The sequence below is a fragment of the Petromyzon marinus genome, chromosome 20 (genome assembly GCF_048934315.1).
Source record: "Petromyzon marinus isolate PM22_M1 ecotype Great Lakes invasive population chromosome 20, UKy_Petmar_22M1.pri1.0, whole genome shotgun sequence".
Taxonomy (NCBI): domain Eukaryota; kingdom Metazoa; phylum Chordata; class Hyperoartia; order Petromyzontiformes; family Petromyzontidae; genus Petromyzon; species Petromyzon marinus.
The window spans coordinates 12,209,162-12,236,174 of NC_133686.1; the positions used below are offsets into that span (position 1 = coordinate 12,209,162).

Below are 27,013 nucleotides of genomic sequence, written 5' to 3' on the forward strand. Positions count from 1 at the left end.
CACCTTGAGACTTTGTCTCCCTGCATGGCATCTTGAGACTTTGTATCTCTGCATGGCACCTTGAGACATTGTCTCTCTGCATGGCACCTTGACACATTGTCTCTCTGCATGGCACCTTGAGACATTGTCTCTCTGCATGGCACCTTGAGACATTGTCTCTCTGCATGGCACCTTGAGACATTGTCTCTATGCATGGCACCTTGAGACATTGTCTCTCTGCATGGCACCTTGAGACATTGTCTCTCTGCATGGCACCTTGAGACTTTGTCTCTCTGCATGGCACCTTGAGACATTGTCTCTCTGCATGGCATCTTGAGACTTTGTCTCTCTGCATGGCACCTTCAGACATTGTCTCTCTGCATGGCACCTTGAGACATTGTCTCTCTGCATGGCACCTTGAGACTTTGTCTCTCTGCATGGCACCTTCAGACATTGTCTCTCTGCATGGCACCTTGAGACATTGTCTCTCTGCATGGCACCTTGAGACAGTCTCTCTGCATGGCACCTTGAGACATTGTCTCTCTGCATGGCATCTTGAGACATTGTCTCTCTGCATGGCACCTTGAGACATTGTCTCTCTGCATGGCACCTTGAGACTTTGTCTCTCTGCATGGCACCTTCAGACATTGTATCTCTGCATGGCACCTTTAGACATTGTCTCTCTGCATGGCATCTTGAGACATTGTCTCTCTGCATTGCATCTTGAGACATTGTCTCTCTGCATGGCATCAAGGTGGTGGGGGTGACGTTGGTGGGAATTTGTTACCGATTTTAAGATTTCAAAAAAATGTTTTCTAACATCCTTTATGCATCAGAATGGTGTTGTTGCTGTCCCCAATCACAAATTTGTCAATTTGCATATACTGTACTCTCAATATTGTAATCAATGTGTATCTATCCATGTCATGATGGTGCAGTTTAAAACTAAGTTGTGCTTAAGAGTTTAATCTCTTCATTTTGTTACATCAGATTACCATTTTTATTGAACGCAATAGCAATACAGTAACAAAACAAGCCAACCAAAATATGTTTTCATTTTATAACAAAACACAGTATCACTGATATATACCATTTTCAGGTGTGAAAAGCTGGTTATGAGGTCCAATTGTTTTTTGTGCGCAAGGTGCATGGTAATACAATACTTTTAAATTTGTATTCCTAATAAATATAATTGCAGATATATATTATTTACAACATACCTTAATTTCAGGGATTTCATTTTAGAGAGGGCAATATAAAAAAGAATGTTTGCACAGGAAGTACGATATAACATACAAAACAATAAATCATATCAATATGTACATTATTTTTTTACAATTTTACGGACCAATACTAAAATATGGTAGACTGTGTTCATTAATAAAAAAAAATCCTCCTATTCGTTACAAACTATAGGCTTACTTTTCATGAAGCTTGAATGTTTGATTACCAAAAATATAGACCACTGATGAGCAGCCACTCGAATTAACTGAAGTGCAAAGAGTGGGCAACAACTTTGAAGTAGTAAAATCGTACACGTATCTCGGTGGTAATTTGCAACGTTCTGGAAGCAGCGAGGCAGAAATTAAAAGGCGAATCTCAATTACACGCGGGTGTAAGAAACAGCTCGGCAGACAAATTTGGCGCTCCAGCACTACAACAGCAACAAAGATCGGCCTCTATAATGTGTATATCCTTTCCGTCAACGACAGCGTCATTGAGATAGAAGCTGGATGCCTGCAACCAGTGGTGCCTGCGACGGCCACTCTGCATTTACTTCAGCGAGCTTGTCACCAGTGGCGAGGTCCGCCTTTGCACAGGGCGCTCCATCAGTGTCTGACACGGTCAGAGCCAGAAAACTTCGGTTCTGCGGACGTGTTGCCTGGGCGAACGTCCCCTGCTGATCCACACCAGACCCCAGGGCAGGACATGGCTGATGTGGACACGCACAATTGAGGCTGATCTTCACCACCATGGCCTTGGCCTGCACTAAGCTTGGTGGTAAGCGCAGGAAATAGGATCGCCTGGCGGTGTCTTGTGTGAACCGCTACGCCCCAAGGGGTTTTTTTGCCTGATGGTGACGAGCAAAGGAAAGAATTTGGAAATCAGGGATACTTCATGTACGCGATGGATTTTGCTGCGGAAAACTGTTCTTTTTTCAGTCCATGATCCTCTATGGTGTCCATTTCTGTTGACAAGTGGGTCAGTGCATTGAGCACTGTACTCTGAATACTAACCAGAGTTTATGGATGGGCACAGGCCATGCAGCATAATGCAATGCCCATCCACGGACATAGCCAACTGATTGGGTGCGAATTTGTCCCACATGTACACCTATTTGCGTGTACATGCATTTGCCTAGCAGGATTGGTCCACAAAGGACAGTGTGTAATTAATACTGTGATACTGATGATCAAGATAAATGGTGAAAACGAGTCACGATACCTGTGCGTGTGTGTTGCTTGTGTTCCCGTGTGCCTGTATGGGTATGGAGCTCTTTAATTCAACGCAATTATGACCCCTTCCAGAATTTGTCGTTGAATTCCACACCACATTGTGGCCAAGTTAATGTGGCCAAGTTAATGTGGCCAATGTGACTTTTTAAAGTGTCGCCACCCCTACTCTACAGTCACTGTCAAGGCCATGCCCCCAGTTGGCACCCATTCATACCCATTTTGGCTCTATCCGGTGTATAGACTGAGGTCTGTTGGGATATGGCCTCATAGTGACAGAGAGGGCCCTGTTTGAATTATAAATGGCAGATGCGGGATGATTTTATTAAAAAATTAGTCATCATTCCATCAAAACAGGACAGGATGATGGCAGGAAATTCTTCATAATTCACACCCCAAAGCTCTTAACAGTTGCTGCATCTGCACATCTATGTGAAGGCCATCCCATAGTATGCATGCCCTGGCTGATTAAAACACTTGTAGGAGCAGAGAAGTACTCGCACAGGGATGACTGTGATGCTTGATATCAGCTTCAGATCCTACCGAGACAACATAACACATCAGTCGGCCAACACAAGATCAGTATCTGCATCACACATTTTTGGGCCCAAAACTGGAAATTGTAATTTTAAAAATGGCGACCTAAATGGGTGCTATTAGTTTCAAGATGATGGATGTTGTTGCCCAACAATGGGGATCTTTGACGTTGCATGACAAATATTTTGGTTCATATCCCAAAATTTGTGAAGAATTCCAGCTGCCACAGTGCTGAATGACTGACAGATGGGATTTTTTATTCCAGTACCTTTATCATTTTCAACTAAAAAAGCTAAAAGTTAAGATTTTAAGAACAGAACTTTGAGCCTTTTAGTTTCAGCTCTTGCAACCAACAATATGGTTTACAAATGTGTAAGTACTTACATTCTTGGCATTGAGAAATTGCACACATTCAAGCCAGATATTGAGAAAGCTCTCTCCGCAGACTGCGCAGATCCTGGCCTGTGTCAATGTTTCCTGAGTAGGTGGATGCTCGGCAACAGCAAGTTGCAGAGGCGACGAAAATGTTTTCATCTCATGCAGAATAAATCTTGCAACCAATTCCTGTAATGGAGACATTCATGAGGGAAAACTATTACAATCTGTTTCTTGCTTTCTTCCCTGCGCATTTGCACAATGAATCAATAAAATTCCCTCAGGCTAAGCAATACAATATCCAGATCAACATATACAGCACTGTATGGTCTATGGCATAACACGAGTGTAAGTGGCTGATGAGGAAAACATGGGGGAGTGGCAACTATGGGTTGTTTGACTAAATAAGTCATATGGTTGTTTCATAGATCGCTGCATACTGAAAATGTCCTAGTTGACTACTGGGGGTTATCATAGAGCATTAATATCTGGAGAAATATAGCTGTGGTTTTGATATATTGCATTGCTGTGATAATGACATTTGGCTAGCTATTATAGCAATTGTGGTCCAAAGTTATGGGGCAGTACAATCTTGGAGAGTTTAAGTAAGCCCACCAATGTGACTATGTATGTTGACCTTCTATTGCACCGTAAGTAGCCTATCCAACTCCATTGCTGTTGACACATCTTCCTTCGGCTATTTACCACAGTCGACACCACTCTTCTGAAAATGTAGTGCGTTTACTCTAACACACCAGTGTGCTGAACTAGTACCGAATTTGTATGTTTTGTTTACATGACAAACCTTACTAATTGGCTGTGTCGGGTGGTGGTGGGTTTAACAACACATTTATATTTAAACGATCGAACCCGAAAAAATCCCTATATTATAAATAATATTGGTCACGAAAGCCTATGTGTTAAACTGACCACTCCTCTAAGGTCCCCTTTGACAGTCTCAAACCATTTCGCTTTAGGTCTAAACAAAAAAATACAATGTAACTGCTTGACTTAAAGCTTTCGTGACTGCAGAAAATAACAAAAATAAAAAATGTTTACAAAAAACTACGACGTTTCGATCCCAACACAAATGATCGTTATTTTCTTTGAACCTATCTACGTGACTTTACCGAAAGACCCAACGAATAGGAAATGTAACTGCTATTGCCCAAACATCGCAAATGCTAACATTACCTTCAAATTACTCAATTGGGATTATACACAGCAGCAACATTGCTGCCGACTGCAAAAAACTTTGCAGGACCCTTCTGAAAAAAGAGCCTCAAGACTCATTGAGGTGAACAATGGGGTAACATGCATAATAATTTAAAAAGGTCAACTGCTGGGTGTCACTCAAGTTCCTATTTTTGTTAACTAACCTTTTTTGTTGTTTTATTTATTTGATGGTTTATTGAAACTTAAAGAGGAATGCTACATCCAGAGTGTGGTAAATAGACAAAATACAGTGTGATTATCGCATTCCAGGAAAAGCAGATAAAATGGGAGGAGGGATTAAGCGAGGGGGGGGGAATTTAGGATAAAGGCGGAAAGGGGAGGGGGGAAGAGAACTCACAGAAAAAGAGTAAGGGATGGAGGAGTTTGCCGCCAAAGTATCCAGATGAAAGGGATATACTTATGTGATGATCTGTGGTGATCTGTGATGGCCAAAGGATGATGCATTAGATGGTACGTTATGTTATATACATTTAAGATGGGTGAGTTTTATACTCTGGGGTGGGTTTGAGTTGGTGGGTACTTAGGTTTGATTGAGGGTCATGAATGTTTGAACCTTCTTGTATTGGTGGTGATCCTATGAATTGGACCCACATTTGGTTCAAATTTGCCATCAGATGTTCCCATCAATACAGTAATAGATGTGTCTAGTGATTACCATATCTCTTCATTCATTGTCCACATCGGGAAAACGATGTATTTTATCGTTATCCATGTGTCTAGTATGGTTAGTTTAGCAGTTGCCAAGCTGGTACAAACCACTGACTGGGAATATTAGATAACCTTCAGGGTATGAAACAGGTTTAAAATAATCATTTCAGGATTAATGGCTATGAGATGTTTAGTGATTCATGACAGATACTGTAGGTCCAAATATGCCCCAAAATCGTATACATAAGACAAGCCCAAAATTTTTTTCAAATGATGTATTGCATCATTCGCGCTGACTTGTAGGAGGAAATTTCTGTACAGTATTTGACTCATTGCCTCTTTGAAAGGTATGGGCCGTGGATCAACTTGAATTGGATGAAGTGGCGTGATACTTATTCAAAGATGCAGTATGAGTTTTTACACATTTCTTCCCGTGCATTATCTGCAGTGGCCTTGCTGGAAATATTACGCCATAAGGCATGCATATGTGGATCACGAGGCACTGTTGGCTGTGATGTTGTAAAGAGGAGATATTCTATTAAGGTCCAATGGGTAATCTAGCCATTTAATTAAGAGGGGTGATTGGGTGGGTTATCTGTGATGGTTCATTATTTGTGTGATGAGATTATTTAATATGTTGGAAACTGGTTAACATGGAGTGCTGTGCTTGGGGCTATTTCTTAAAGCAATTAAATTTTACCACTTGAGGTCATGATGTCTTTAAAGTGTCAAAGCCTGGATTCCCTTCCAGTACAGTATATGCTTTCTTTGTAAGTGCTGGGTTTCGCTCAGTGGCTGTCAGCATAAAGTTTAGATTTAATTTGAGCACTGCAAGAACAGTGATTTAATATATAGTTTAGTGAAAAAGGAGTTAATTATTATGTGGGCATGTGTTTCCTGTGTGTAGAAGGATTGTACCTGCAATGTGTGAGACCATTATGTTTGGTAGTCCTGGCTCTCCTGGAGATTAAGTTGGACGAAAATTCAAGTTCTTCACTGTGCACACACGTCTGACTCTCTACCACCTCTTCTTGATTACATCTACATTTTCCCATCAAATTCTATTCTGGATTTCCAAATTGCTTACGCTGTCCAGCCATGAAATGTGTAGCATCCTCCCCCATGTATTGAAATTCACAGCTCTCTTAAGTCATACAGGAACACAAACATTAATCCTACGAAATTGGAAAGCTGAATCTGAAAATGTGTGTATGTAAAGGTCCAACCTGGCTGAAAACGTACTGCATTAGAAATGAGTCAAAATGCAAACCACTGCTCTTGGGGATGAGTGGCGCTATGTGCCACGGACAAGGACAGCAAGGAAGGCAAAAGTATTTTCATGTTTGCCAAGGACATGGTAGATCAGTAATATAAACACATCACGTCAATTTGCATCGACAAGCAGTCGCTTTGATATAGTGACTGCTGTAGCAATGCCTCACGTTGATGTCATTGACTCCTTTACTGCAATAATAATTGTAATAGTTCATAATCGTTTAGTCCTTTATCAGTCAGCTGCTGAATGAAGGCATGTTGATCCATGTCAGTCATGGGGGTTGTTTGACCATACTTCACCATGCTGGTTAGGCGCGTTGGTAAAGTGGGTGTGAGAGAGACAGAGGTTTATCGCACTCGCCACTGATTTTAGCTGCAGCTGGGAATCAAACTCACGTCATAGGCAATCGTTCTACCCCGACTGTAGACAAATGTACGAATTACAATCGTGAATAATGTAACTTTGCATGGGGTGAAAAACCTCCCGTGAAGCAAACCTGTTTAACAGGTGTGGCCGATGAGTACAACTTGGCAGTATTAATATTCCTCGTACACACCAATGAATGTTAAATATTTCGTGAAACAAATAAACTAAATGACAGTCTTAATGTGTACAATACGCTTGAAACGAACTCGCAGATTAAGATAGTCTGTACAACGTCTCATAGCATAAAAAATTGAAATTTTAGAGTGTTAAATTGACTAGGTGTATGGGTAAGGTTGATGCCAGTTGTACTTGCCTTGAGTGACATCACCTCATCCTCTTGGACCGATTCCACTGGGGAGAACCTCACCAAAGGGTTCTCCTCGCAGTACAGCTCCTTCAGGGGCAACCTGTGCAGCTGCGCAAATGTATTCGGCAATGCTGTCATTTTGTAGTCGATATTCACTACCACCGGGATGGATTTCTTCCCGTGCCACACTGTACAGAATTTCCACGACTGAATGATGGAGCCGATGTCTGTTTATACGGTGCTGTTCGGTAGAACATGGTATGCACAAAGGCTTGGAAGCTCAACACCCAGGCAGTGGTTTGTTCAGCCCATCATCTTCCTACGATTAATTTATCCCATTATGGGAAGGATACTGCATCTAAGCTGGACCCAAAGAGTGGCCAACGTAGAAGTAAGAAATTGGTTGCACATATAACGAAAACCTGATGCAGGCAGTGATGATAAAGAAACTGGCACTATTTGGACACATATGTAGGATGGACGACAGGAAAATTTTAAGTGTGTTGTTCGTAAAAATGGATGGAACCGGAAAGAGAGGCAGACCGGACAGAGAATGGCTGGATGATGACATCACAAGAAAATGGTGCCAGAACGATGTGGCACTACTTGAGCATATTGGCACAAGACAGAGGAAAGTGGAAATAAGTTACGAAATGTACAGTGGACACCTACGGGGCTATCTGCCCATGGATCGTGATGATTATTATGATGGAAAGTAAACAGTAGTTTTCCTGTAGAGACTGGCCCCATATGTAGGAATGTGGAATTTCCATCTCTGGCTCTGGGTTATGTCTACTTCATGAGTTTCCAGTGGTAATCTTGTCAGCAAGTTGCTAAATCACCCACATCGTGCCACATATTTACCTGAAAGGCAGCTTCAGGGTATTTATGACATTTAATTACATTGAATGGCTGCACCCTGGCAGTGAGTAAGGGGTGGAGCAAATTATATCTTCACCTTCTACTGTTATGGTAGTGGTTCTTATCCTGGGGTGCACGCACCCCCTGGGGTGAGAGATGCCCTTTCTGGGGGTGTGAGACATGGCCAGAATTTTTTAGAAGGTAAATGATCGAAATGCAAATTAAGCACGGGCATGTAAGTACAACTACTTTATTTCATCAAACCCTCTATTTATTAACATTGTACATTTTTTTACGATTGAGAACCGAAGAAGTACAAGGCTGCAGAAAAGGTTAAGAACCACTGTGTTCATATTCTTGGTTCTACGTGACTTTACCGAGAGAACCAAGCATATGAATCCCTGCAGTCACGAAAGCTTTAAATCAAAATTTAACCAGTGTTGTACTCTTTGGTTCTTTCGGTAAAGTCACGTAGGTATAAAATTAAATATATTAAATCACGACGTTTCGGAAGAAACACAAGCGTCTGTCATCAGGTGGAACAGCCACAGCAAGAAACAAATTGCTGTTCCAGCTGATGACGGACGCTTGTGTTGCTTCCAAAACGTCGTGATTTAATTTATTTTATTTTATACCTACGTGACTTTACCGAAAGAACCAAAGAATATGGATCCCCACTGTGTTATGGCCACGGATGCGGTTCTCTTGAACTGGGGTAGGGTCTGCATGATGTGTAAGGCTGAGCGCTCTTCAAGACACCCTCTGCTTCAGGAGGCTGCCGTATTGGCGTTTGTGACCATTTACTCTTACGAGAAGTGATTTGCAAGTGGGAGGAAACTCGAGTACCAAGGGAGGAAAAAGCCTCATGCATTTCAAGGGGATAACATTAATTTGTCCACACAGATGCATTGACCCATTTGCTGTACTACCATCTCCTGGTTACCTTGAAGCCCAGCAGGTTTGATTTTATTTCAAAATCTGCATGATCCACTATGTAGATTTGGATTACACCACCGTTTTAAGCTATTTTGGATAGTCAACTCAAACTATCTCCGTCCCAGTACATTGTTGTTATTTATGATCTGACTATTTGACCCACCTTGTAGTTGACCCTCAAAATTCGATAAAAATGCTAAATTTGTGATTTTTTGGGCTCAATTAAACCAAAATCCTCAAGTAGAAAGTTTCTCTCACAATTATCCTAATTCACAGTTGGATGTTGTGAACTTGTATTCCTTCAGTACGTCGATTCAGTGAACTATTCTTACAGGGTTCATAAATTCAGTACCACTTTTTGGAAAGCCAACTATGAATGCCCTGTTGATACACCAGGTGAGCACCTTGTTAATGCATGGGGAATTATTGAATTGTAATTGCTAGCTTAATACTACTATAAACTAAACTATTTTTTTTATTTTACCAGGTAAGGCCCAATGAGCTATGTAGCTCTTTTTCATAAGTGACCTGGCCATAAATGCCAGCTTAACAAAGTGGCTTATCATGTGGAAATGTATAGCGGCCAAATACGATATGAACGCATGTTGATTCTTTATGTGGATGGAAAAACCGGAGGACCCAGAGAAAAATCCACGCAACCATGCACATTTTTCTTACCTATAAATGTAATTTTTGTCTGTCTGTGTGTTCACACACTTGCGAAGGATTTGGCTCTCAAAAGGCAGGGTTTACGTTAAAAAAATAGCTAGGTACCACGCCGTAAGCCCCTTGGTGAGCAAGCGCTATTCCTTTTTCCCATCCGTCAACTTTAAAGTAGTTAAATTAGCGATTTAGTGCTGTTCCCCTTTAATTATTTATTAAATCGCGCACGATTGATCATACCAACTCACACGCGTTCGGTGGGGGGGAAGGCCCCTACCAAATCACACGCGTTCGGTGGGGGTGAGGGGGAAATTTTCTTCAGCATTAAACATGCTATAAAAATACACAAAACGCTGAGGTAAATTCTTCACAGTGTGATGTCCTCCCCCCCACCCCCACCCCGATGTGTGCAGTTACTACTATAGAGTCGGTAAATGCTACTACTATAGGCCGTAGATATTACTGCAGAGTGGGCGGGAGGATCGTGGGTAGGGGTGGGGGGGTAGCGGCCCAGCCCCTAGCCTGCCAAGGTGCCAGCTTGGCCGGCTGGGCAATCTAGACGAGGCCGGGGGCTCTAGCGCGGGACTAGGCCTCACCATGGCAATGTTAATAAGTGTTATTTTCTTGCTTCTTTCACTAAACTCACGTACATATAAAACGAATATTTACAAAATAAGTTTGGAAATACTCTCTGGTTCTATTGGGTAAAGTCATGTAGGTAAAAAATAAAATAACAAAAATCATGACGTTTCGGCCACAACACAAGCGCCCTTCATCAGGTGAAGGGACGAGACTGTCTGGAGGACAGCGCTGGATCGAACCCACAACCTCCTATTTACCAGGCGAGGTAGTTAACATCTCACCACCATGACGCCCATGGTGGAGAGTTTATTTATCGATCCAGATCCAATTTATTTAGTCACTGCTTTATTAATTTCAATGTTTACACTGTGGGGACATTGGCTGCCGTTGTTGTGCAGTACCAGAGTCTAATAAAACAATGGATAGGTTTAACGCATATATCAAGTTTATTATCCGTGCTGTAGATGGCAATGAGTTTATCCTTTCATTTATTGTTCATAATGGCTTTGTTACAAAATGTAAAATGTATTTATAATGCTGTTGTGATACTTAAGAAACATTTAATCAAATACAGCAAATATCTCCAGTTACTCAAAATGAATGCACAACAACATTACTACTATAATGAGCCAAGAATGTCTGTTTGTGTGTAACGCGTGTGACGTCACTCCAAATGCCTAACCCCCCCCCCCCATCATTAATATTCATGAGCAGGTGGATTTTTACACTCATGCAGAAGAAGGTCGAGCGTAAATAAAATGTTTTCGCAAATTCGCTTTAAGTTTGACATTTCTTTATTGAAAGTGAATCTAATCAATAATTATACGCAGCAACAAAGTGGATTTGGTGTCTTTATTTATTTCTTCAGCACTTCAGACAAAGGTAAGTCTAATTTATGCTTCTACATTATGGTAAAATAGACATTTCTCGGTGATTTTCCAGGTATTGTACTGAATTACAATTTATTTCAACCCCAGCGACCAAAAGCAGAAGAGAATGAAGTATCAGAGCAGTGAATTTGAACAAATTGAAGGTCAGTGCTACACTGACATGAAGTTAGGTTTATATTCTTTAGTTTTGTGCAAGAATCACTGCCATTAATACAGTGCTACAGTGAAATTCAGTGAAGTGCTTGATGACATACTTTTGTGCAAGATTCACTGCCATTAATTTTACACAACATACAATTATACTCTCAAATTTTCCGTAAATATTACAGCTTCCATCCTAGGATGGGTAAACAAGCTAGTGATGCCACATTCATGTTTGAAATGATCTTTTTTTTTTAAATCCCTGTTTTGTAGAGCAATAAAGAACGTCACCTGCAGTTTCCATTTCGGATGTGAAATTTCCTTCTCAAACATAATATGGCAATTTGGAGTTTAGGTTATATATTTATTTTATTTATTTTAATTTTATGTTGCGTAAAATTAGTTTTAATTATCAGTGCATTAATTTTAATTGGGTAAGAATATATGAGTGAAAGGTAACACTAGTAAAACTTTTCTCACAATGATGTCAGGGTGGCTGACTTGGGCAAAAAAAAATCCCGGGGAGTTTATAAAGTTCAAGTTGTCTTGGATAAAAAAAAACAATTCGTGAACCTTGTAAACAAACGTGGCCTCCCACGATTGCTAAACGCAATGTCATGCATGCTGCGACGTTGGAAAACCCACATTTATATATATACAAATATAGAAAACAGCAATTACAATAACTCATTTATCTCTGTCACTGGCAGTGAGGCAATTTAAAACTTTTGCGGTTAGAAAAAGTGACAATGGAGATGAGACAGTCGCAACCAAAACTTATGGTAGATGCTAATGAGTTCAGCTCTGTCAACTTGTCAGTGTTTCATTTATATCCCAGATTGTCAAACATGTCTTATTTCTACTGGCGTAAACTCCACGTCTCTACCCTGCCCCTCCCACTCTACATCCCCCCCACCCCCCATCAGCTGTTCCATCAGCTGTTCTGGGCATAGGCGCAGTTTGACTTCTATATTTTTTGGGGAGTGCAGGGGTTCGCTTTGTCCCTCACGTTAGGAATCGCGGGTGCATATATTTAATTATTTTTCGCCTTAATTGTAAACTGCTGAAAATAAATTAATAAAGGTGTCCAGTTTGGGGGGGGGGCTTGCGTCCCCATGCCCCCCCCCCCATCTCCGCCCATGGTTCTGTGGTTAGCCAGATCGGAGCCCAAAACTTACTCCTACAGATTTGGGAGCTACACCCAGTTTCCTTTACAGATGCCTTATTTGCAATCACAAATTTTAAGTTTTAAAATTATGCTTCATTAAATGATTTTATGAATCCTACATGATCATCTGGATCCGACAGCTAATAAGATTTGTGGACAAAATGTTTGCAGAAGTAATCCTATACTTTCCCTTTTTGTACGTTGTCAGTTCATAATTTTTATATGCGGTGTCCTATATTGACGTTAAACAGAATTCTTTGTCAGTGATTTGCTCTTTCATGTGCATTTGCATTTGTAAATATGGTCATGCCTAACCAACCACTAAAGCTTGTGTATCACAACAACTGCAATGTGTGCCGTGCTGTTTTTTATTTTTTTTTCACACTTACACTTGAGGGAAAAACCCAGAGTTCGTTTGCTGCCACATCAACAACTTCCAGCTTTTGAAGGCTTCCAAGACTCTGAACACGAAAAACAAACCGATCGGGGGCTTTCATGCTATTTGAGACATTTTCTTAAAATAGCACAGGAACAGGTTTATAAAATACTTTACCATGGTCATAGAAAAAGCAAAAAAGAAATGTTGGTATGATTAACCAGCCAGTGGTGGCTATGCACCCCTGTAATTCAGCACTGTGGAGGCAGCGAGAGTTGGTAGATCACACAAACGTTGTGAAGCTCTCTTCCCATGGGCGTCGAGGAGGTGCCATACTCTGCCTTGCCAAGAGAAGCAAATGTGGACTCCACCTATTCCGTCTGTGTGGGATAGAGTATCGTTCCATCGCACGCGTAGGTTTTCTCCTGGTGCTCTGGTTTATTCCCACACGTAAACAATCATTAATTGGCTGATAACACCTTTACATAGGTAGGATTGGGGAGCTTGAGAGGGGGAATTTGGCACCAGCTGCCCGATTGATGCCTATCCCGCTTTCCTGTGATTCCTGCTTGTCCCTGTGTGTCATTCTCTCTCTCAAGAGTGAGCGAAACCAGTGTCGCACGTTACACGTTTAAATTATTACTGATGTATTGACTGTGGTTGTCACTGTATGGTGCCGGGGCTTACGAAGCCACGGCGGATAATGTGTTGTCATTATGGGCAGCCCGGGTTTCGGGGTGTAGTACCAACCCTAGCGGGGCTTGGGTGAGCGTTGGTTAGCACGGAGGCACCGCGAGCAGTGTGCGGTGCGGGCTCCCGGTGAGGGAGCGAGAGGGAGTGTTAGCCAGCCAGGGTTACGTTGGGGCATGATACGCTGGCTGACCTGCTGACACGTGATCAGATAATATTGGAGGGGGACCACCGGTGAACGGGGGCCGCGGGGCGGTCACGTGGTCCAAAAGAGCTCTCGGGAACCTTCGAGAAAGAGCTCGAGAGATGTGGAAGGTGGGCGGGGCGAAGGGTGGAGCCAGCCCCAGCCCGGGGGCATATAACGAGGGCCCCGTGAGGAGCTCGAGGTTCTTGGTGTGCTGGTGTTACGAAGATCCATGTCGGTGAGAAGAAGCCTCTAGCCACGCGGTCTAGGACCCAGCTTGTGGTCCGGACCGGGATAGCCAACCGTGTCTAGTTCTGCCGTAGCGTGGTTAGAGGGGCTTTCGAGACCCGAATGTAGATCGTATGTTGCATGCTGTTGTATCATAGTGTTGCTCCCAAGATAACGTCTACGAATCAGTTGGACTCACTACACTATGATCTATATTTAGTTTATCCCATTGAAGAAAACTATATTACACATTTTGGGGCTGGCACACTCAAGATTTTTATAGTACAGTGTACACTGACTTGCACTGACCAGCATTGTGAAATATGGAAAAAACTCATCACTGACTTCATCCAGCAGTGGATTTACAAAGGGTTGAGGAAAAAAACAAAAACAAAATGATTTCCTATTATCCATTTACGTGATATAATTTTGAATCATCCCTTCCGTCTGTTTTATTTTCATGATGTATTCTCATAAGTTTTATATTCGAGTTTGTGCAGATGCAAGAAAAATGAGATAGTTAACAAATCCGATTAATCCCCCGGATACCAGGGCCGGTGGATAGCTTCAGATATGTTACACCCAACAAAAGGCACTTCGTTTAATCTTGCATTGAAAAAAGCCAGGTTGTGGCTCAGTGGTAGAGTGAGTGGCGTGCAATCAGAAGGTCGCAAATTCAAATCCTGATTAGGGTAAGACTTAGACAATCATCCTTTGGGGTTGATACAAAAAAATAGGTACCGTTTTGTAGGGAAAGTAACAGCGGCTTTCATGTGAATACACTTGCCCCTGCCATAGGACTGTATAATTCCACAACAGGCTCATATTTGTAAATTGATGAGCACCCTCTCAACGATCATTCGAACCTGCGATAAGCACGGTTGGCTATGTATGGTGCGAAAGAAGTTCAACATACATACATACACGTGAGCAAGAAATCTCGGATACTGACTTTTTTTTTCCTGCACCCACCGACTAGTGCGTTACCTCTGGCAGCTCACGGATCTCGTTGTGCTGCAGGTGCAGACGCTCCAGATTGTGTAAATGTCCCAACTCGGCTGGGAGCGCCGTGAGGCGGTTGTTGGCCAGGTGCAGCTCCTTGAGGCGTGCCAGGCCACACAGCTCTTCGGGAACGCTCTCCAGCAGGTTACCGTTCGCACTCAGTTTCTGCAGCTTCATCAGACTCAACAGCCAATGCAGCACAATTGGAGCAAATTGCGTGGTGTTCACGAACGACAACACCTCAGCAATAAGCCACAATTAAGAAGGATTTAGAGTGAATAGGTCTTCCATGGTAAGCAATGCGATTCTTGTCGAATGCAGCCACAGTGAGAATGCCCGTGGACTTTCCAGCAAGTCTGCATTCAGATCCTCCTACGTTGCAATGGTGATGATGATTTTAAATGCAAATTGGGGTTTGACGAAGTTCATCATCCCTCTGGGGTTCATATAATGAGTATAACTTTGTGGTGAATCGACAGCGGTTGCCCTATGAATAAGACTGTTCTCTACCGTAAGGGGCCATCCATTTAGTACGTACGCAAAAATCTGTAAAAACTTGACCCCTCCCCCCTCCCTGTACGCACGCATACTTTTTACACCCCCTCCTCCCCTGCGTACGTACTAAATGGATGGCCCCTAAGAACGTGGACTTTTCACTTGGCTCAGAATCAAGAGAGAAAATGAATACTGTATGAAAGTAAATTGTTTTTTAGAAATATTGGTATGTCTGTGGTGGGCAACTGGCTACTGGATATTTTGGGGAACCCACAAATACCACGTTGCTTCTGACATTAATTGCACATCCGATTAGCACGGTTGGCTATGTACAGTGCAAAATAAGTGCAACATACATACACATACACTCATCCAGAGCACAGTAAAAAAGGACAGCAAAGCAACACTGTACTTGGCACAAGCCTTGTTCCACCAACCACACATGATCAACAAAGCATTTGGAAAGAGGTAGATATGGGGCGTTTTTAATCTAAATTAGCTCATTTATTATTCTTGTAATAGCAGACAAAATCTATTTTTTTAATTAACAAAAAAATTCAGATTCCTCCCTCCACCATTATCAAGTTATTGGCAATAATATCCATATATCCGCGTTTGACTTGTCAAGTGTGGGAGAGCATGCCCTGAGAGCACTCTCCAATGGGTTCCTCCTCACAATCCTTTCTCAGTCCTCTACGGCAAGTCCTCTATTTACGTTGGGGACGCGTCCCCGACATTAGTGGAAACAACGTAAATGGAAACCTGTTTCACCGTTGACTTAATTATATAAACTTAAGATACATTCCTGGATGTTATTTTTTTGGTTTGGTCACCCATGATTATCACAGTTGGCTCTACATACGGTGCGAAAGAATTGCAACATACATACAAAACATGAATAAAAAATATTTAGTACCGTACCGTAAAGATAACAAGATGCCCTGTATTAACCTATATTATTTATAGGTTAGTACAGAGTACTCACCAGAGATTGCGGCAGTTTCCACTGAGAGAGGGCAGTGGAGTGTACAGTGGTGGTGTTTTAAAATCTGGAGCTTGAGTGCTCGCTAGGAGGCGCCGTGACGTGGTGGGTCGTCACGTGCCGCTGCCGAAACTACTGCGTTATTTAAATTTTCCAAAACAACGTTGCAGTGAATCTAAAATTTTTAAATCGAATTACGTCTCGCTCATTTGTTGGCTACGTTATAGTGAAACAACGCAAATAGAGGACTTACTGCATCCTGCAAGTAAAAATTGACTGACTCTAAATCCTTGGTTTCCACCAAGCAGACAGCTATGCAAGATACACCTGGTGGGTGGTTTGACTTGAGTATTGCTGTTTATCCCATTTTCAGCCATGACTTCCCTACGTTTACATCACTTGCACTTCGTTTGTGAAAGCTAAAGGTAACTCCTCTTCTTGGCTGCCATATCCCGATGAGAGTCACAAAGACCTTTCCACGCATCGTGACAGCTTGTGTGCAGTGGCTGTTTAATGTGCAAGCATAATGAAAGCAGCCTAGGATTAAGGTCATTTGGCCCTAAGCCATAACCATTTTTTATTCATTGCAACAAATAATTTGGGCATCCCAAACGTTGCGCCTGCAACAGCGCCCTCTAGCGGCTTATTGATGGCAATGCATCGCGATCATTATTAAGCTGCTTTGCCCATCAAAGGCTCACTGAGGTCTCAATACTTTTTCAGCAGGGTCCTCCCAAGTTCTTACAGTGGGGGCAACGTTCACCTGTGTCATCCCAATTGAGTCATTTGGAGGTACGGTAATTTGTTTAGCGTTGGAATATTTGGCCAATAGCAATTACGTCGTATAACAATTTACATTTGCAAGGCACATTCCATCTGTAGATCCCAATGCACCCATGTATGGAAAGAAGGAAGTAAACATAACCAGGGTAAACGGCCAGAACTAGGGAGTACAGGCCAGCTTAAAGAGGTGAGTATGGGATTTTTGTTGCATTGATTATGCGATGTGTTCTGCTCGTTTACCGTGGAAAGCCAGTCCAAGTCTCACGACTCTCTCTCTCTCAGGAGGGTCCTGCCAAGTTTTCGCAGCAGGGGACGATGGTTGCTACTTATAATCCCAATTGAGCATACGCAAGCACGTAGAACTCATTTGGTAAATGTATTATCATTGCTTACTCACTACAGTGCTTCAGCACTGCATTTGATCAAAATGCCAGTGTGATCATTGTGCATGCATACTTGTTGATGTTCCTTGGGAGGGTCTTCAGTTGATTGTTGTTGATGTTGAGCATCACCAGGTTGTGCAACCCTTCTAAACGCATGATATAATTTATGGTTAAGCGTAGCGATGTTATGCTGTCAAAAGAATTGGTTTAACTAGAGAACATTTTAGGAAAACATCAAATACATATTTCATTAACCAGAGAGAAGTTCTATAAAGGCATGAGAAGTATACTTTGTGTTAGGACTTGGGCAACAGCTGTACATGCCAGTGGACCTGTGGGCACTTGCAGGCATCTGCATGCTGCATTGAAAGGCGCTTCTGCAGATCAAACTCTGACTTCTGTACTGACTGCATTTTGCCAGAGCCACGGTGCAGTAAGCAAGGTCATATCGTTTATACAAGTGTGGCCCCGACGAATGAAGCGACGGTCATGAAGCTGGAGAGGAGTATTGGGAATTTAAAACAGTCAGTGTAAACAATATGCAGATGAAATTTTAAAAAGACCGGTCACAAATATTTCTCGTGATATTTTTTGAAATTGAACACTTTGGCTTTTGCGACCAATATGATTCATAATTGGTGTTTGGGTCAGATCGTGTGAGTAAACTGTCACACACCCTCCTCCACCCGACACAATGAAGTTGCCACGTAAACAAATGTGCCATGTCAGGTACCCAATTATTAAATGTTGTGGATCACTCTCCAACACACCGTTGTGCTGCTGTAGCAGTAATACATTAGCACGTTTGTTCATCAAGTGACAACTGTATTAATTGTCTGAGTCGGGTGGAGGAGACTGTACACCACATTCTACTCACTGGATCTGACCCAAAAATATATTCTTCATAATTTTTAGGAATTTTTGATTGAATAGTTTTTTTTTCTGTTAAATTGCTGACAGTCCATTACAGCTAATAGTTCATGCCATATTTCCAAGACTCATAATTAGTAGATTTTTGGTTAGATCGTGTATGTCAGTTTTCTAACTATAACCCTCCACTACCCGACGGAACCAATCAAATGAAGTTGTCGCATGGGCAAATATGCCAGTTGATTTGGTTTGGCATATTTGCGCACGTGATAACTTGATTTGATTGGCTTTGTCCGTTGGTGGAGGGTTATAGTGTTACAAATTTACATTTTACCTACACCATGATTTAACCAAAATAAACTAATTATGAATCACAATGTCGGTCGGGAAAGCCGACGTATACAATTTCCAAGACTCATTTAAATTAGAGGATCTTGATCCATCTACCACAGAAAGACGTACCTAGAACATTGTCTGAAAAGCGTTTGATGCGGTTGTTGAAAAGATGTAGCTTTTGCAGTGATGTCAAGTGGCGCAAGATCTCTGGTACCTCCTGCAGCTCATTGTTTCCCAGATTCAACTCTGTGAGCTGCAAAAATACAGCAAAGGTGTTACCTGAAAAGTGTTACACAATCATTAGGGATTCCATATTTTGTGCTAGAATGTGACAATGTATCAGGACATTTGCCTTCAGCTGCAGAACCTGATCACGTATCAAAGGTTTCCACGTTTCTATGCTATAGTCAACTCAGGAATATTGACTCCACAAAATGTTTGCTGCATAATAGCAACAATACGTTTTAATGTCTGTGCACAACAAGTGTCTCATGTAGCAGCTAAGACTGGTTCATTGTTTTTCTCGTGCATACATTCTGCCGCCAATGTACGCTAACGAACTTCCTCCTGAGAGTTCCAATTCTTTCGATTAGTTCATTGGGATTAGCGGTCCTAGACATTATGGGTTTGAGAGACACTCTACTCCAAGTCAGGAGCTATGTCCATAAAAAAATTGCTAATTGATAGATTTCACACTTTAAAACTATTATGGACTGTAATGCACCTCATGCACTTTTTTTTACAGTGCAGTACAATATTATCAGAGTATTCTCATGAAAGAAAATGCAGTACAATACTGTGACAAGAAAGAACGTTTAAATATATGTATCTGTGCATACAAGACCAGTACTGTAACGGCACAGTTACTGCAATACATTGGCGACATGCCCAACAAGTCCATCACCCAACGCATTAAACAGCCAGCTCGTTACACAATCACCAGTGCGCATGTTACCAACACGGCATCCCGGAGTCCACCAAACACTGGAACTATGATGATGGTTAATGATTTACAGCCCTGGCTGTCAATTCTCAAAGGTTTTCAAACAATCCACAAAGGCTCACTAAAAAAAGTTACGACCCATAACAGAGAGACTCACGGGTTTTACCTTTACTCAGTCAGGCCAAACTTCTGATAGTTATGAATAGCTCTAAATCTCTAAACACGTATTTTAAACATACAGTATACAGTATGTCATCATGGTGGTGAAATAAGTAATTTTACTATCGTGGAGTGTGACTATAATGCCAATATAAAGTGGACAAAGTCGGTGTTTACTCTCTAAACACTTTTGCATAAACACATGACAACGGAGCGCTTATGTACGGACGTTTAAACAAATATATATAAACAACATAAACAGACAATTCGCCTCCTTCCCATGTCAATCCCCCGCAAATGAAAACAAAAGCAATGTATACTTTAGATACACATCCCATCGGCATTCATGTCCCAGCAGCATTGGTTCAGCACGAGCAAAGCTTGGCAGCAGCTTCTGCGTCAACACTGCCAGGGGGTTGGGAGGGGGGTTGGGGGGGCCTTGGGCCCCCCGCCCTCCTCGTTCGACCGCCGAACGCGACCTGGAACCCGTGAGTTAGCGGCGTCGGGGTTCACGAATGAGCGCGTCAACACCGCCCCGAGAGTGGCCGCCGGTCACTCACTCCACTCACTCACTCCACTCACTCACTCCACTTGCTCCACTCACTCACTCCACTCACTTCACTCACTCCACTCACTCACTCACTCCACTCACTTCACTCACTCACTCCACTCACTTCACTCACTCACTCCACTCACTTCACTCACTCACTTCACTCACTCACTCCACTCACTCACTCCACTCACTCCACTCACTTCACTCACTCACTTCACTCACTCACTCCACTCACTCACTCCACTCACTCCACTCACTCCACTCCACTCACTCACTTCACTCACTCACTCCACTCACTCACTCACTCCACTTGCTCCACTCACTTCACTCCACTCACTCACTCCACTCACTTCACTCACTTCACTCACTCACTCCACTCACTCACTCACTCCACTCACTCACTTCACTCACTCACTCCACTCACTCACTCCACTCACTCACTCCACTCACTCACTCCACTTGCTCCACTCACTCACTCCACTCACTCCACTCGCTCCACTCACTCACTGCACTCACTCACTCCACTCACTCACTCCACTCACTTCACTCACTCCACTCACTCACTCCACTCACTCACTCCACTCACTTCACTCACTCCACTCACTCACTCCACTTGCTCCACTCACTCCACTCACTCACTCCACTCACTCCACTCACTCACTCCACTCACTCACTCCACTCACTCCACTCACTCACTCCACTTGCTCCACTCACACCACTCCACTCACTCAACTCACTCCACTCACTTCACTCACTCCACTCACTCACTCCACTCACTCACTCCACTCACTCCACTTGCTCCACTCACTCACTCACTCCACTCACTCCACTCACTCCACTCACTCACTCCATTCACTCCAATCCCTCATTCTACTCACTCCACTCACTCACTCTACTCACTCCATTCACTCCACTCCCTCATTCCACTCACTCACTCCACTCACTCACTCCACTCACTCATTCCACTCACTCACTCCACTCACTCACTACACTCACTCATTCCACTCACTCACTCCACTCACTCACTCATTCCACTCACTCCACTCACTCACTCCACTCACTGACTCCACTCACTGACTCCACTCACTCCACTCACTCATTCCACTCACTCCACTCACTCACTCCACTCACTCATTCCACTCACTCACTCACTCCACTCACTCATTCCACTCACTCCAATCACTCACTCCACTCACTCACTTCACTCACTCCACTCACTCATTCCACTCACTCACTCCACACACTCACTCGCTCCACTCACTCATTCCACTCACTCCACTCACTCACTCCACTCACTCACTCCACTCACTCACTCCACTCACTCACACCACTCCACTCACTCACTCACTCCACTCACCCACTCCACTCACTCATTCCACTCACTCACTCTACTCACGCACTCACTCCACTCACTCACTCACTCCACTCACTTCACTCACTCACACCACTCCACTCACTCACTCTACTCACTCCACTCACTCATTCCACTCACTCACTACACTCACTCATTCCACTCACTCACTACACTCACTCACTCCACTCACTCACTCACTCCACTCACTTCACTCACTCACACCACTCCACTCACTCACTCCACTCACTCACTCCATTCACTCATTCCACTCACTCACTCATTCCACTCACTCACTCCACTCACTCATTCCACTCACTCACTCCACTCACTCACACCACTCCACTCTACTCACTCACTCACTCCACTCACTCACTCATTCCACTCACTCACTTCACTCACTCACTCATTCCACTCACTCCACTCACACCACTCACTCCACTCCACTCACTCACTCCACTCACTCACTCCACTCACTCACTCCACTCACTCATTCCACTCACTCACTCTACTCACGCACTCACTCCACTCACTCACTCACTCCACTCACTTCACTCACTCACACCACTCCACTCACTCACTCACTCCACTCACTCACTCATTCCACTCACTCATTCCACTCACTCACTCCACTCACTCATTCCACTCACTCACTCCACTCACTCACACAACTCCACTCACTCTACTCACTCACTCACTCCACTCACTCACTCATTCCACTCACTCACTTCACTCACTCACTCATTCCACTCACTCCACTCACACCACTCACTCACTCCACTCCACTCACTCACTCCACTCACTCACTCCACTCACTCACTCCACTCACTCACACCACTCCACTCACTCACTCACTCCACTCACTCACTCCACTCACTCATTCCACTCACTCACTCTACTCACGCACTCACTCCACTCACTCACTCACTCCACTCACTTCACTCACTCACACCACTCCACTCACTCACTCTACTCACTCCACTCACTCATTCCACTCACTCACTACACTCACTCATTCCACTCACTCACTACACTCACTCACTCCACTCACTCACTTCACTCACTCACACCACTCCACTCACTCATTCCACTCACTCACTCCACTCACTCATTCCACTCACTCACTCCACTCACTCACACCACTCCACTCTACTCACTCACTCCACTCACTCACTCATTCCACTCACTCACTTCACTCACTCACTCATTCCACTCACTCCACTCACACCACTCACTCCACTCCACTCACTCACTCCACTCACTCACTCCACTCACTCACTCCACTCACTCATTCCACTCACTCACTCTACTCACGCACTCACTCCACTCACTCACTCCACTCACTTCACTCACTCACACCACTCCACTCACTCTACTCACTCCACTCACTCATTCCACTCACTCACTACACTCACTCATTCCACTCACTCACTCCACTCACTTCACTCACTCACACCACTCCACTCACTCACTCCACTCACTCACTCCACTCACTCATTCCACTCACTCATTCCACTCACTCACTCCACTCACTCATTCCACTCACTCACTCCACTCACTCACACAACTCCACTCACTCTACTCACTCACTCACTCCACTCACTCACTCATTCCACTCACTCACTTCACTCACTCACTCATTCCACTCACTCCACTCACACCACTCACTCACTCACTCCACTCACTCACTCCACTCACTCATTCCACTCACTCACGCCACTCACTCTACTCACTCACTTCACTCCACTCACTCACTCACGCGAGTCAGGCGGTGCATCTCGGCGGGCAGCTCGCTCAGAGCGTTGCTCTTCACGCACAGCCGCTCCAGCCACGGCAGCTGCCCGATAGCGCCAGGCAGTCGTCTCATCTTCTTGCTGCTCAGGTTCATCGTCTTGGCTTTGGCTCGCACGGCCCTCAGCAGCGCCGGGTCCGAAGACGACATCCCCTCGTCTCGCGCGACTTTGTGTGAGAGAGACAGAGATAGAGGGGAGGGGGTAAATAACAAAATGCCCTCCGGTGTTTCTAACATCGCCATGGCAGCGAGGAATGCCAGCCGCTGGCAATGTGGGCCCCCGTGTGTCATTGAGTCAACAGTCGTTGGTGTCGTCGGCCCGCCTCTCCCTGGCCGCTCGAAGCAATTGACGCTGCCCGCGTGCAAGTGTGCTTGAGCACAATGTGCGTGTTGATACACATTTTAGAGCGGTTGTTTCTTCATTGCAAGGCCCGCGGGCCACTGGGGGCCCCTGGTGGCCTTTAGTGCGGCCCCTGAGAATACACAAATAGTGAAAACACCCCCCCCCCCATCATCGTGCTGCTATCAAACCCCAATGGTTTCAAATGTGTATCGGCTTTCACACTGTTGTCTTATCGGCTAAAGTGGCCCCCTCTGAAAATTAGTTAAGAACACAATTTTAAAGCGATTATTTAATGTATTTTTTTGCATTACAGCGACCTCCGGTCATGCTCACTAGCAGTGGCTTTTGGCCAGCGAACGGACAAAGACGGCGGTCACCGCATCGCGTGCTTTCAGATGCGCTTCTGCGGCCGTCTGGAACGCTCTTCCGATATCAGGAAGCCACTGGGAGCTCTGCACTTTTAAATCATCTAGGTTAAAAACTAATTTCGTTACAGCTGCTGTATATGTTTAATCTGCTGTCCTTACACCGCACCTCCGATTAGCACGGTTGGCTTCGTACGGGACCAGGTGCCCTCGGAATTGAAACTGGCAAAAGGTAACTTGACTCACTACCCTACTCTCGCAGGGACAACGGTCGGGAGCATGGTGTTTTTGAGAGAAGGGGATAAATCAGAATCTGAATATTTTGTATGTATTTACTGGACATGTGTGAAGAAGAGCTTTATAGCTCCTCGGATTCCTCCAGTATAACTAAATATTCTGATTTAAAGATACATTTTCATGTTTTCTTATTTTTCTTCTTCGTACGGATGTAGTTGTTGACGTAGAGCCAACATCTATGTTTATCTTGAAAGTGGTTGAGCCAGACGAAACACGATCCGATATTTTAATAGAAATGAATGTCACTCAATTTGGTGCCTCCCAATTGTGTTTCCCATCGGCAGAAGTGTAACTGTTGCATTTATTTATACTTGCTCATCCAGTGGGTATTTATCTAATTCGCCCAATGTTGCCCAACTCTAGCCATGTTACAATGTAACAATTAGTATCAGTATTCGACTTTTTAAGACAGTTAATGAATGTTGAGATCAAACTTTAGATCATGCTGTACCAGTAATTTTAAAAGAAACTGTAAATAATAAAGACATTTATGTAGCGCCCTTAAACAATCGTTCTCAGGGTCGCAATGCATGAAAAGGCGGAAATAGTTAAACATCAACCAAGGAAAGAAGACGTGAGAAAGAAGTTTGAAAATATCTAAAGAGAGAGAAAGCCATTTTAAGGTTTATGCATACAACACCGTTACAATTAGTCAAATAAAATTAGTTGGTTATACTGCTGAAATGTCAGTGGTGCATAAGTACAATTAACAAAAACATGAAGACATTCGTTCAATATGTTGAGCGTTTTTATTGGTGTGTGTATCAATAGTGTTAGAATCGATACAAAATAAACCATTACATTTTTGGGTTTTTGATCTACAACCTATAACACTTATATTGCACATACTGTCAGTTACACAAGAAGTAATTTAAAAGACTACTAAAATCACGTATTATAACCACCAATTACTGAAAAAACTCGATGACAAGGCACTAATATAATTGGTTGTAGTTGTGTTTCTGGAACTATAAATTACGTATGTTTTTCCATAATGATTTTGTCTTGAAATATTTCTGTATATAAAATCGCCAACTAAAACACTCCATGATTTTTTTTCCAAACAGACGATACAATCGCGGCGACCCTACACTATATATACACGGTACTCGTAACCAGCGGTGTTAAAATTTACTGCATTGTCATTTTGGAGATTGCAGTGCCGACGAATAGACACGGGATGGCGGAAGTGCTCCATTGGTCGCTCGGAGTGGCGTATTTGTGTTTGTTTATGTATTTACGCTTGTTTACCCAAAGATATTGAGACTCAAAGGGTCTCAATATCGTTCCAAGAGGTCCCCATCACGTTTTCGTAGTTGGGGTCGTTGTTGCTATGTGTATTCCCATTTCAATAATTTGCAGGTAAATATTTCAGCATTGGGGTTTTGAGTTAATACCAGTGGTATTGTATGGGGTTTTTTAGAGAAAACTGGGGAATCCAGAGGAAACCACTGCAGAACAGGGAAAGAACATACAAACTCCACACAGAAAGCTGCCCGAGTTGGGAATCGAACCCAAAAACTCTTCTTGCTGAGGCACAAGTGTTACCACTGCCACTACTCTGCCGCATTGTGCTCAAATGCGAAGCTGTGAGGTGGCCACCAGTGGCCCGCGGGCCACTGGTGGCCTTTAGTGCTGTCTCTGACTTGCGGCCCCCAACAATACACAAATAGTGAAAACACCGCCCCCCCCCCCCCCCATCATTATCATCGTGCTGCTGTCAAACCCCCAATGGTTTAAAATGTGTGGTGGCACTCACACTGTTGATGTCTTATCGGCAAAAGTGGCCCCTCTCTGAAATTTAGTGAAGAACCACTGCTGTATTGCGAAACTCCCATTTGGCTTTCTAAAGTATTATATTTTCTGGGCAATATCGCGGGAAATCAACAATGTGAAAAAGGAAGGAAGTGTAACATCTATTTGTTGATACAATACAACAACGTAAAGGTGCAGCCTCACAATTTAGTTAGAGATTGAGCTCGAGATAACTCCATCTGGGGGGATATTTTGACCTACTCTGCCACTCTACGCGACCTACCGATCAACTAACTATGGTGTACTCACTTATGCTGTTTGGTGGACAAAGGCGGGGGGGGGATAAAAATAAAACTTGAACCATGTTTCAACTCCTGCACTAGGATATCAAAACGGCCACTTCTGAAGTCCAGCATGCGAACCATTGCACCACGGCAGCATCCACAACCATAGCACATTATATTCAAAGTGGTTTTTTTTTCTCCATGAATTTCCAATACAAGAATTTCGAGTCCAGTAATAACTCGGACAAAAGTTGGAAGTCAACACAAACGTTTATTGCCGTGTTGTGTGAGGGTTCTGTACGTTTCCAACAAAAGGAACAACACTTTTCAAAAAAGATAACCACCACGTTCATGAGTAGCCACT

At 43.4% G+C, this 27,013-nt stretch overlaps 1 protein-coding gene across 1 annotated transcript; it reads right to left on the reverse strand.

The window, feature by feature from the left end:
- Positions 1–955: 955 nt before the first annotated feature.
- Positions 956–23,755, reverse strand: LOC116944089 (uncharacterized). The gene is made up of 8 exons (XM_032957500.2): positions 23,573–23,755; positions 18,934–19,060; positions 17,675–17,747; positions 14,944–15,139; positions 12,868–12,939; positions 7,244–7,345; positions 3,354–3,533; positions 956–2,971 (listed from the first exon to the last, which is right to left on the reverse strand). Exons 1-8 carry the CDS (start codon positions 23,753–23,755, stop codon positions 2,861–2,863), a joined length of 1,044 nt encoding a protein of 347 aa, XP_032813391.1. The 3' UTR covers positions 956–2,860.
- Between the last annotated feature and the right edge of the window lie 3,258 nt (positions 23,756–27,013).

Excerpts from the sequence above, each read along its gene's own strand:
- LOC116944089 (XM_032957500.2), bottom strand. The coding sequence starts at position 23,755 with ATGTCGTCTTCGGACCCGGCGCTGCTGAGGGCCGTGCGAGCCAAAGCC. Across the intron at positions 19,061-23,572 it reads AGATGCACCGCCTGACTCGC|CTCACAGAGTTGAATCTGGG; the intron begins GTGAGTGAGTGA and ends GTATTTTTGCAG. Across the intron at positions 12,940-14,943 it reads AGATCCGTGAGCTGCCAGAG|AGTCTTGGAAGCCTTCAAAA; the intron begins GTAACGCACTAG and ends TTTCGTGTTCAG.